This window comes from Bison bison, unplaced genomic scaffold, assembly GCF_000754665.1.
Source record: "Bison bison bison isolate TAMUID 2011002044 unplaced genomic scaffold, Bison_UMD1.0 scf7180017864326, whole genome shotgun sequence".
NCBI classification, from domain to species: domain Eukaryota; kingdom Metazoa; phylum Chordata; class Mammalia; order Artiodactyla; family Bovidae; genus Bison; species Bison bison.
This window is the reverse complement of record NW_011494898.1, coordinates 6,141,238-6,154,109: the sequence shown is the minus strand read 5'-3', so window position 1 is coordinate 6,154,109 and position 12,872 is coordinate 6,141,238. Positions and strand designations below refer to the sequence as shown.

The window sequence follows — 12,872 nt, the reverse complement described above, 5'->3', positions numbered from 1 at the left end:
GGGTGGGAATTTAAGGTACTATGCAACTACATCCACGAGTCCTGCTTGTCCAGTTTACTAACTGTATGATTTCCCATAAATTTCATTGCATGAACTCATATTAACAGCTAATTTTCATATATAGAGAGAGATTTTAAATCAAGTGGTAACTGCAAGCAGCCAACAGTCTCCATTCAAATGACTCAAGATCAAAGTTTTACTTTTAGCTATTTACAGAATTGATCGTCTGCATATGATTAATATCTACAATGGTAGATAACTGTTCACCTACCTGCATAAACCACTGAGCAATTTTATCACCCCATTTGTAATTTATCACCCCATTTTGTTTAGAAAATATAAGACACATCAGATATCCTCCAGGCTTGGCTTTCATGTTGGCCGTTTCCACTTCCTCCTTGAATATTAAAAGAAGAGTCTTGATGTTGAAAGTTTCCATTTCCTCCCTATCAAAAATACGTTGAGAGAAAAAAGGTAAAAATACTTTGGAGGGTAACTAGAAATCACACAGAAGGATAATTTTCATTTTGCAGAAAAACAGTTCAAGTCCAGTGTTCCCCACCAGGTTGGGGACTTTGGGGTTCAATCTCAAGTTCACTCAGGTCCTTCAAAGAACTTAGGTAACCCTGGTGACTTTCACAACTTACGCTAAAATTGATTTCTCTTGGTTTTCAAGTGTTTTATACAACTGTCACAACTCTTCAGTATCTGATTTGGACACAGACCAGTATTTATGAATTTATGGTTTTAGACACCGGGAAGTTATCTCATATATTTTGGACACTTTTTTTATTATTATTAAATCCTTTACATTCCTTTCTTCCCCCACCTCCCTCCCTCATCACCCACCCCTCTCCACTTGGGAAATAGGTTCATTTATTTATTTCCAGTAAAGCTATAGTTTGTTTGTGTGAAGGTTTAAAGAGCTTTCAGTGCCATCCATTTATTGCTGTGTGCCCTTGTTCAGATGCCAGTCAGGAAACTAAATTAATCATAGAATTCTCAGGATAAGAAGTTTCTCATCACCTTAGCATCTGTCAAAGTAGCTGTCTCTCTTCTAGGTTTTCTTTTTAAACAACACACAGCCATCATCATCTCTTTCTCTTCTCCTTTATGTTTTTTAAAATGATAGCTATTGGAAACTCCTTTTTTTCTCTTTATAACTGTATCATCCTTTAGAGGATTTCCTTGTTCAGTGTCTTCCAAATCTGTCTTCAGAGGAAATCCATGTCTCCTTGGCAACGCTTTATGTTCTGACAGATACTGTTTGAACAAACCATTCTCCCATTAAAATAATTATGGCAGTCACCTTACACACACCACCTTTAATCATCACATTTATCCTGCTTTATGACCGCAAATTAGCATATGAAATACTGAGAATCATAGATATTGTATCAGCTTACCCACATCTCACAGCTAACAGATGTCAAACTCAGAGTTACATATTGCACTCAAATATTGTTTCTGTTTTTCCATTGTGAAGTCCTTTGGTTTTGTTTGTTTCGTGCTTTAATACAATGAGTTACAAAATATACTCAGCACACAAAAAATATAAGCAAGAAAATATCCCAACTTCGTACACTAGGTTTAAAAAGGCACTTATCATTGAGCCAAAAATCAGATCAGCCTTTGATCAGAATTAATGGAAAGGCCCTAGCTGGCTTCCTGCGGATTTTAGTCTCCTGCTCTACTCTTAATGAAATGAAGTTCATCTTATCAGACCATGGTCACAGTCAGACATTGAGCGCAAGCTTTGATTGTAAGACTTCCGCTGACAGTGGAAGCTAAGTGGAGTCAGTGGTTTGTCCTTCTAGACTAAACCTAAGAAGTATTGTGATAAGAATAATAAAGCACAACCTTCCTGCACAGCTTCCAAACTATATACATCAAAGAACTGCGATGAGATACGGCCTCATATTATCTACTTCTGCTTAGCTGAAAGACAGAAGTAGAATGGAGGAGCTGCCCACAAGTGAAAGGAGCTTATCTGCTGCCTGCTTGCTGAGCACTTATCCATCCTTCTTTGTGATGGTCCTTCACTTTGGAACCAAAAGAACAAATTTTTAAGGAAAATGATACTCAACGCTATATACCTTCGTTGAACTTCTTTCTGGTTGAGTTGCAGCCATGGTTAAATAAGATATTGTCATTTCCATGTTGGACACAGAGCCTGATTAAGGGATCCAAACAATGAAATAACATTTTCCCAAATCATTACTGAAATAAACCAAAAATAGGATGCCAGTTATCTCCTTATCTAACTGGTGATGATATATAGATCATGCAACTCTAGCAGACAAAACTACACTCAGCAGTGGAATTTATATGGCTCATTCTTTATCATAAATCAAAATGAGAAGTACAAAGTGTGAAATAAAACTTCTATCTTGAACATAAAATCTGTAATAAAATGTACATTTTCCCAGCCCTACCAAAGAAATGCCCCCAAAAGTATCTGAAAAATTTTACTTTCAAAGAGTGGAAAATCCTTCGGCCCACATATCTTGACCCAGTGACAGACACATTTGAGAAACTTGAATTCCTCATCTTGTTACTGCTAAACTTGCCATCTCAGTGAATGACACCAGGTCCCATCCAGTTGTCAGAAGGCTAGAACTCATCTTTGCCTCTTCTCCTCCACCCCTCACAGTCAATTCATAAAGAAAACATTTCTATTTGGCCTCAAAACACCTCTTGAATCTGTCCACTTACTGAAGACTACTCCTGTGAACCTGCTTTGTTCTGGTTTGAATAATGCAATAGCCTCCTGAGTTTCCAGCTTCAAGGTTTCCCCTCCTGCAAGTCTATTTTTCATGGCGGTCAGATTAATCTTCCCCAAATGTAAATCTGTTCATATCACTCCTTAGCATAAACCACTTTAATGGCTTGCCACTGCCCTCAGGATAAAGTGCAAACAGCTTATCACAGTTTACAAGCCCCTTGTAAATCACTCCTCTAATTACCTCTCAGCCTCTTTTCCCCTCCATTTCTCTTCCGGTTTTGCTCAAACCATTCTGGACTACATATTTTAATTCCCCAATCACAGGGTGTTCTCCATTGTTCTCATGCCTCTGCACATACTGTTCCTTTTGTCTGGAACTCACTATACCTTTTGTGAATGAAAATATACTGTTGCAAGTCTACTGTATATTTTACCTGAAGCAATTCACTAAAAAGTATAAATTGTGGTAAATGAAAGATGTATACTCTAATTCAGACAGCAACAAATAAAAAATAATGTAAATAAATACAGAAAGAAGAATTGCAATGCACACTTAAAAACTACACTTGATCTCAGCCAAAAGGCCCAGAAGCAAACATACGTTTTAAAACCTAATTGTTTAAAACAGAAGATAGGAGACTGAGAGACACAAAGGAATTCAAGAGACAAATGGCCAACATATAACAAAATGGCATGCTTAAATGCAGCCATATAGTAATTATATTCTATTTAAATGGAGTTAGCAACCTAACAAAAGGCAGAGATGCTCTTTAACTACAGAGATACCAATATGTTGAAAGTTTCATATGGAAAAATATATACCATGGAAACATTAAGCTTGAAAAGCTAGAGTTGCTGTGTTCATCATTCAAAATGACTTAAAGACAAAAAGTATTACTAGAGACAAAGATGGACTATTCATGATAAAAGAAAAATCACTAAATCAGAAATTAAACATCTGCTTAATGTCAGAATTTCAAAATATGTAGGGGAAAAAAGCTACAGAACTAAGGGAGATGTAGACAAATTCATGGCTGGAGATTTTAACACATATTTCTGTCACTGATATATAGAATAACTTAGAAAAAGTGAAGATTTTTGCAATCCTTATTAACATAAGCAACCATATTAATTTTCACAGTTTTTGTGGCCAGCAAATACACATTTAAGTACACATGGGATGGTCAGAGATTGATCCCATGCTGGTCCATAAGACAATCTCAGTAGATTTCAGAAGGCTGACATTTATTGGTAAAAATACATAACTCAGCATCTAGAAGGCAATGGCACCCCACTCCAGCACTCTTGCCTGGAAAATCCATGGACAGTGGAGCCTGGTGGGCTGCAGTCCATGGGGTCGCTAAGAGTCGGACACGACTGAGTGACTTCACTTTCACTTTTCACTTTCCTGCATTGGAGAAGGAAATGGCAATCCACTCCAGTGTTCTTGCCTGGAGAATCCCAGGGACGGGGGGGCCTGGTGGGCTGCCGTCTATGGGGTCACACAGAGTCAGACACAACTGAAGTGACTTAGCAGCAGCATCTAGAAAAGACCTACATATTTGGAAGTTAACTCAAAATTACACTGTCCATAGGTCAAAGATGGGAACAGAAAAATAATTTTGAAAAATATTTTGACTGATGTCTTTTAAAATATATTAAAGTTTATGAAAGGATATAAAACACATGAAGGAATAGTTATAATTTTAAAAACTTATATTAGAGGAGGAAAAAGGCCCCAAATTAGTGATCTAAGTTTCTACCCTAGGAAACTTAAAAAAAAAAAAAGTTCAATAAAATTGACAAAATTCTAGCAAAGCTTATCAAGAAAAAGGAAATGTACAACTTACCAATATCCAGAGTAAAAGCAATGACCTACAGAGCTTGAAAGAATAGGGAAACTTTGACTTCAGCCAAATAAATTCATATCTTGATGAAACAGACAAATTCCTTAAACACATTACCAAAATTGACACAAAAAAGAAATAGAAAATCTAAATATTTCAATATCTACAAAGGAAACTGACTTACACTTCAAAACATTCCCACAAAGAAAACTCTTGGTTTCACAGGTAAATTCTATTACATATTTTAGAAAGAAATAACAATCCTATACCAACCCTTCAAAATACAGAGGCCAAAGAAACATTTTCCAACTGATTTTATGAGGTCTCTATTACTCTGATACTAATACTACATAAACATATCATGAGAGATGTAAAAGAAAGAGAAAAGATTCTCATGAAATAGAAAAATTATTTACCAAATACTAGCAAAACAAACCTAATATAAGTGTGTATGTACACAGACTTCATACAAAGTGGGGTTTATACCAGTTCAAAAGTGGTTTAACATTCAAAAAAAGTAATATTATTTGCCATGTTGAAATAATAATACAGAAAAATAATAAGACCATTTCAATAAATGCAGAAAAGCATCTTTCAAAATTCAACAACTCATTTATGGTTTAAAAAAAAAAAATTCTAGTTACCTAGGAAGAGAAGAGAACTTCCTCAATCTAATGAAGGGCATCTATTTAAAAAAAAAAAAAAAACAACACTAAAACATAGCCAACATCAAACTTAATGGTGAAAAAAAAAAATGATTTATCTTAAGATTGGGAACAAAATAAGGCAGACAGCTTTCAGCACTTCTATTCAACGTCATCTTAGAGGTAATAGCGAACACAGAAAGGTACAAAAATAAAGACATAGAAGTTAAAAAGGAAGAAACATTTGCTGAAAGAAATTGAAGAGAAAGTGAAAGTGAAGTCGCTCAGTTGTGTCTGACTCTGCAACCCCATGGATGGTAGCCTACCAGGCTCCGCTGTCCATGGGATTTTCCAGGCAAGAATACTGGAGTGGGCTACCATTTCCTTCTCCAGGGGATCTTCCCAACCCAGGGATCGAACCCGGGTCTCCTGCATTGCAGACAGACGCTTTACCGTCTGAGCCACCAGGGAAGCCTGAAGGAAATTAAAGACCTAAATAAATTGAGAGTACCATTATATTCAAAAACTGAACATTGTCACACTATCAGTTCTCCACAAAAAACTATAGATTCAATACAATTCTTATCAATATCCCAGCAAACTTTTAGAATTGGCAAGCTGATGCTAAAACTTTTTTGAAAGCTCAAATAATCTTTAGAAATGTCAACACAAATTTGATCCCTTATTGTTAAATGTATCTATGACTTTTTACATGTGAAAACAACTTCAAAAATCAAAATAGTTTTATTTTCTAATTATAAAAGTAATACAAGTTATATTGTGGGGAAAATAGAATGCATGCAAATTTATAAGAAAATGGAGGGATTAGAGGTGATTTCCATCTCAAAATAATTACTATTGTCAACATTGTCATTATATACTCCTAGTTTTGTTCTTGCCTATATATATGACTCTGCTCAGATGCCCAGTTGTTTCTGACTCTTTGCAACCCCATAGGCTGTAGTCTGCCAGGCTCTCTGTCCATGGGATTCTCTCAGCAAAAATACTGGAAAAGTGAAAGTCATATCCAACTCTTTGCAAATTCTCCAGGCCAGAATACTGGAGTGGGTAGCCTCTCCCTTCTTTAGCAGATCTTCCTGATCCAGGAATCGAACCAGGGTCTCCTGCACTGCAGGCAGATTCTGATTGGGATGCCATTTCTTCCTCCAGGGGATCTTCCCAACCCAAGGATCAAACCTATGTCTCATGTCTCCTGCATTGGTGAGTGGATTCTTTACCACTAGCACCACCTGGGAAACCCCATATATATAACTATATTCCTATATATATCTATATAAAAATTAAGAAATATATATTTCTTTTTGTGTGTGAATATATATAAATGTATATATTAATGTATTATTACTTATATATTATGAATTACATTATATATAGAGTGTATTATAAATAATATATTAATATTTATATTATACACATATATTCCTATATTAGGAATATACAATTCCTAATATAGGAATATACATAGAAATACACATGTTTGTATATATTCATGCACACAAAAAGGGGTATATATCTATTCATCTTTCCATGTTAACAAGTACAGACCTAAGTCTTCCATGTTATTGGCTACATATTCCCTCATAGCTCAGCTGGTAAAGAATCTGCCTGTAATGCAGGAGACCTGGGTTCGATTCCTGGGTTGGGAAGATCCCCTGGAGAAGGAAGTGGCACCCCACTCCAGTATTCTTGCCTGGAGAGTCCCATGGACAGAGGAACCTGGAAGGCTATAGTCCATGGGGTCGCAAGAGTCAGACCCGACTTAGCGACTACACCACCACCACCACATATTCTGTAGTATGATTGTATCTTAACATATAACTAAGATCCTAATATTACATATTTCCAGGTTTCCTGTATTATAGACAAGCCTGCACCAAATATCTATGCACATGAGTTAAATTATTTCCCTATGATACATTTCTAGGAAAGAAGAGAAGGTCCGCCCTCTTTTGGAGATGGTACACATGTTTATGGTATAGATTGTGGTGATGATTTCCCAGATACGTACTTCTCTCCAAACTCAAATTGTATACATCAAGTGTGTACAGTTTGCACAGTTTCTGTATGGCAATCATTACTCAGTAAAGTGGTTTTGAAGATGTTTTAAGAAAATGGTTTAAAGGGATGAACGTATTAAACTTAATGCATCATTTAACCCCCTCATCGTCGTACCTCTACCTCCTGACGGTTACACCAGTTTATATTTCTTATATCAGTTTCTTCAGTCACTAACCTTTGTCAATCTGATGGGCAGAGGCGTTATACTCCTGTTTAAGTGAAGTTGGTCAGCTTTTCATACATTAGCTGCTTTTAGCTTTTATTACACTCATTGCCTAGCTTTCTATTGACATCCACCTCTTGTCCTTATGGATTAATAAGAACTGTTTGCTTAGTACTGTGCTTAATCCCTTATCTATTAGAAGCCTAAAAGATAATCTCCATTTTAGCAATTGCCTTTGTGTGTGTGTTTACTTGCTTGTTATACTAAATTTTTTTCAAATGCACACAGTTGAATAGATTATTCTTTTCTTTCATGCGTGCTAGCTTTCGTCATAGAAAAGGCTTTTCAATTCTATTATTATAAAATTAAAGAATTTTCTTCTGGTATATTATTTGTTCTTTCATTTTAATCCCTCATCTGGAATTTATTTTATTGGAACCAGTGAAGTTGATGTACAACTTTTCCCACTAAATTCCTAGTTATTTGTATTTTTCTCACTGGATTAAAATGCCACTTTTCATGTATGCTGACTTCTCAAATCTATTTAGATAAAATTCTTTACTGTCTGTTTTATTCACTGTGTATTTTCATGCCAGCATGATGCTCATTTTTATCATAGTTTTGTAATTTATGTTTAAATTTTTCATAAGAGTGTTTTTATTACTAATTTTTGATGTTTCCGATTAGTCTCATATTTATATTCTTCCAAATTAACCTGAGAATTTTTCAAATCCAAAAATATTCTTTGAACTGTATTTATTGAGAATTATCTTTATAATTTTAAATCTTTCTATTGAAATATATACTATATCCCTCTTTTTAGTAAGTTTTGTTTCCTCATTAGGGCTGAATGGTTGTAATACTCTGTGTATTTCTTAGTTTATTCTAAAGATTTGACTTTTTCAGAATTGCTATGACTGGAATCATCTTATACAGTAATATTTTCTAAATGATTTATATGATTCTAAATTATATATATATATACACATTATTTTTATTATATAATATGTTAATTTACTTATTCTCTTTGTTCTAATAATTTCTCAGTCGATTTCTTTTGGTTTTCAAGACAGACTTTAGTTTGATCTACAAAGAAATATTGGAAAAGATGTGGCAAAATTAAATCTTATCTCACCTCTAATTGATTTTACTAGCACTTTCTGCATTTTTGCTTTTGTCTTACATTTTGAGGCCATTTTTTCTAGAGATTCATTCACTTTCAGTTTGTTCTTACTTGTCATTTTTATGGATAGATGTGTTTAGATATAGACATAGTTATATATACATAGACATATGTAAACACTGATTGAAGATTTATACTCTTAAACGATTCAGCAGTGAATGCTGAAGTTTTATCAAATACCTTTATATCTAAAAATATTACTTTAAATTACTTGCCCTTGAGTAAACATGGTGTCCATGGATGAAGCACACCCCTGGGGATCTCAGGTTCATACTTCTCCATAACATACTTCTCACTATTCAGTTGAGCAGTAAGTTCAGCGTCTGCTTAATGACATACATTTAAAACATAGTCAGTTCCAATCTTGTTTGATATCTATTTAATTTCAGCTTAACAGGTTTAATGGGTTTGAATTTGAATACGAAATAAATGATGTTCATTTATTATTTAAAGACTTTTTTTCTTAAAATAATGACTCTTCCCACTGTTACATATTTAACCCAAAATCTCAAAGAATTTTCATCTTCATAGCCACTATGATGCCTCATACCTATGATAAACATGAAGAGGTCAGGGAGATTTTGAGGATTTTTATTTCCTCAAAAAAGAAAAACCCTCTATAAATCAAAATTTGCTGAATTCTGAAAGAGGTACACCTTCTAGTTAAAAGAGACTTTGGTAGCTCAGATGGTAAAGCATCTGCCTGCAACGCGGGAGACCCGGGTTCGATCCCTGGGCCTGGAAGATTCCCTGGAGAAGGAACTGGCAACCCACTCCAGTATTCTTGCCTGGAAAATTCCATGGATGTAGCCTGGTGGGCTACAGTCAATGTGGCGGCAAAGAGTCTGACATGACTGAATGACTAACACTTTCACTTTAACAGAATATTTACATATGAAGGTAAAACATCTCAACCTCTTTCACTGAATGTAACTTTGTTTTGTACTTGGAACCCAAGGTTCCTAATGTTCAGTGAAGCTTCTATTAGCTTCATTTTGAAGAGGATGACATCAAAACATCAGAGATACAGACACTGATTCAAACTGCATAAAGCCACTGACCTCTGCTTCTGTCCTTTAAGTTCAAAATAAAGCCTTTTGCGAAATGTATGGTTTTGCACCAGTCTGTGCCAGACACTGTAATAGTCTTTCGAGAACTCCATGGACAGAAGAGCCTGGAGGGCTGCAGTCCATGGAGTCGCAGAAAGTTGAACACAATATGCCTGGAAAATCCCATGGACGGAGGAGCCTGGTGGGCTGCAGTCCATGGGGTCGTGAAGAGTCGGGCACAACTGAGCGACTTCACTTTCACTTTTCACTTTCATGCATTGGAGAAGGAAATGGCAACCCACTCCAGTGTTCTTTCCTGGAGAATCCCAGGGACGGGGGAGCCTGGTGGGCTGCCGTCTATGGGGTCATGCAGAGTCGGACACGACTGAAGAGACTTAGCAGCAGCAGCAGCATACATACAGAGTTGTTCAGTACTGAAGCTGTCATAACTCTGGAAAGGTACTATTACTGTCCCTCTTATTTCCATTTTACAGCCAATAAAACTGAAGTACAGGGAGGTGAAATATTAATAACTTACCCACGATCATGTTAATGATGGCAGCTCTCAGGTTTAAAGGTCAGATCTGATCTGCAGCCCTCCAAATCTAGGGTCTTTTTCATTGTACTCACTGTCTCCTTTATGTCTCTTTGCCTATCTATTTCCTAACTCAGTTTTTCTTCCTCCCTTCTTTGGCCCCTTCTCCTGCAGGCCCGTGACCAAGGTGTAGACTAAGACGGGGAGTCATGCTTCACACGGCCTTATCATGTTGGCAGCCATTCCTGGGTCTGGCTGTGGTCTTAATCTTCATGGGATCCACCATTGGCTGCCCTGCTCGCTGTGAGTGCTCGGCCCAGAACAAATCTGTTAGCTGCCACAGGAGGAGGTTGATCGCCATCCCAGAGGGCATTCCCATCGAGACCAAAATCTTGGACCTCAGCAAAAACAGGCTTAAAAGCATCAACCCCGAAGAATTCATCTCTTACCCTCTGCTGGAGGAGATAGACTTGAGTGACAACATCATTGCCAATGTGGAGCCAGGAGCCTTTAACAATCTCTTCAACCTGCGTTCTCTCCGCCTGAAGGGCAATCGCCTAAAGTTGGTCCCTTTGGGGGTCTTCACGGGCCTCTCCAACCTCACCAAGCTTGACATTAGTGAGAATAAGATTGTCATTTTACTGGACTACATGTTCCAGGATTTGCATAACCTGAAGTCTCTGGAAGTGGGGGACAACGATTTGGTTTATATATCACACCGGGCCTTCAGTGGGCTGCTTAGCTTGGAGCAGCTCACACTGGAGAAATGTAACCTCACTGCAGTACCCACAGAAGCCCTCTCACACCTCCGCAGCCTCATCAGCCTGCACCTGAAGCATCTCAATATCAACAACATGCCCGTGTATGCCTTTAAAAGACTGTTCCACCTGAAACATCTCGAGATTGACTACTGGCCTTTACTGGATATGATGCCTGCCAATAGCCTCTACGGTCTCAACCTCACCTCCCTCTCCATCACCAACACCAACCTATCCACCATCCCCTTCCTTGCCTTTAAACACCTGGTCTACCTGACCCATCTGAACCTCTCCTACAATCCCATCAGCACTATTGAGGCAGGCATGTTCTCTGACCTGATCCGCCTCCAAGAGCTTCATATAGTGGGGGCCCAGCTCCGCACCATTGAGCCTCACTCCTTCCAAGGGCTCCGCTTCCTTCGTGTGCTCAATGTGTCTCAGAACCTTCTGGAAACTCTGGAAGAGAACGTCTTCTCCTCCCCGAGGGCTTTGGAGGTCCTGAGCATTAACAACAATCCTCTGGCCTGCGACTGCCGTCTCCTATGGATCCTGCAGCGGCACCCAACCCTGCAGTTCGGTGGCCAGCAGCCCATGTGTGCTGGCCCAGACACTATCCGTGAGAGGTCATTCAAAGATTTCCACAGCACTGCCCTTTCTTTTTACTTCACCTGCAAAAAACCCAAAATCCGTGAAAAGAAGTTGCAGCACCTGCTTGTGGATGAGGGGCAGACGGTCCAGCTGGAATGTAATGCTGATGGAGACCCTCAGCCTGTGATCTCCTGGGTGACACCTCGAAGGCGGTTCATCACCACCAAGTCCAATGGCAGAGCCACCGTGCTGGGTGATGGCACCTTGGAGATCCGCTTCGCCCAGGATCAAGACAGCGGGATGTACGTCTGCATCGCTAGCAATGCTGCCGGGAACGACACCTTCACGGCCTCCTTAACTGTCAAAGGATTCGCTTCAGACCGCTTCCTTTATGCCAACAGGACCCCTATGTACATGACCGACTCCAATGACACCATTTCCAATGGCACCAACGCCAATACTTTCTCCCTGGACCTTAAGACAATACTGGTGTCGACAGCCATGGGCTGTTTCACCTTCCTGGGAGTGGTGTTATTTTGCTTTCTCCTCCTTTTTGTGTGGAGCCGAGGGAAAGGCAAACACAAAAACAGCATTGACCTTGAGTACGTGCCCCGAAAAAACAATGGTGCTGTCGTGGAGGGGGAGGTGGCTGGACCCAGGAGGTTCAACATGAAAATGATTTGAGGGTTGGCCGCTCCAACTATTGTTTCCGTGTCATTGTCTGTAACCAGTGAGATGGCCTGGCACAAGAAAAGTACTAGGTTTAAAGGCAGCTTAGTGCAGCTTCCCCTGTGTCAAAGCAGGGTCCGCAGAAGCAGGAGGACTTGTGATGGAGACGCTCCACCTAGAGGCAGGCAGGCATGTGTCAGAGCCCTTCACACAGTGGGGTACTAATTGTTTGCATTGCAAATACTGGCATTCTGGGGATCTCAGTAATGAACCTGAAGCTTCGGCTCATGCTCGTGGACAGTTACTCAACCTTTTCTACCACTGCAAAAACAAAAGAAGAAATCAAAAGGAACAACCTACAATGTAGGATTTACGTATTAAAAAGATGCATTTGTCTAAACCATACTCGACAGAAAAATTTGTATCTATGATTCTCCTTTGTTAAAAGCCTTGCATCATCCCATATTGTTGGTTCAACACCACAAAGAAATCAGTATATTCTTTACTCTTCTCTTTTTTTTTTGGAAACATATATGCTGTATATGTTTTAAAGCAATATGAATGAGAGGTTGTGCTTTTTAGTTACACACCACTATTGACCCAAGTGTGACTTCACCTTCCTTTACATAGAG

General features: G+C 38.5%; 1 protein-coding gene across 3 annotated transcripts in view; it reads left to right on the top strand.

The window, feature by feature from the left end:
• LINGO2 (leucine rich repeat and Ig domain containing 2) overlaps positions 1-12,668 on the top strand; it is a 240,331-nt gene extending 227,663 nt beyond the window's left edge. For 2 of the 3 annotated variants that reach the window (XM_010853341.1, XM_010853342.1), the window contains exon 2: positions 10,400-12,668. In XM_010853341.1, the coding sequence (XP_010851643.1) occupies positions 10,435-12,255 (1,821 nt within the window). In that variant the 5' untranslated portion in view covers positions 10,400-10,434 and the 3' untranslated portion in view covers positions 12,256-12,668. Of the gene's footprint in view, positions 1-9,832; positions 9,843-10,399 lie in introns of those variants that run through there. The other variant, XM_010853343.1, reaches the window with a different exon arrangement.
• Positions 12,669-12,872: the final 204 nt, after the last annotated feature.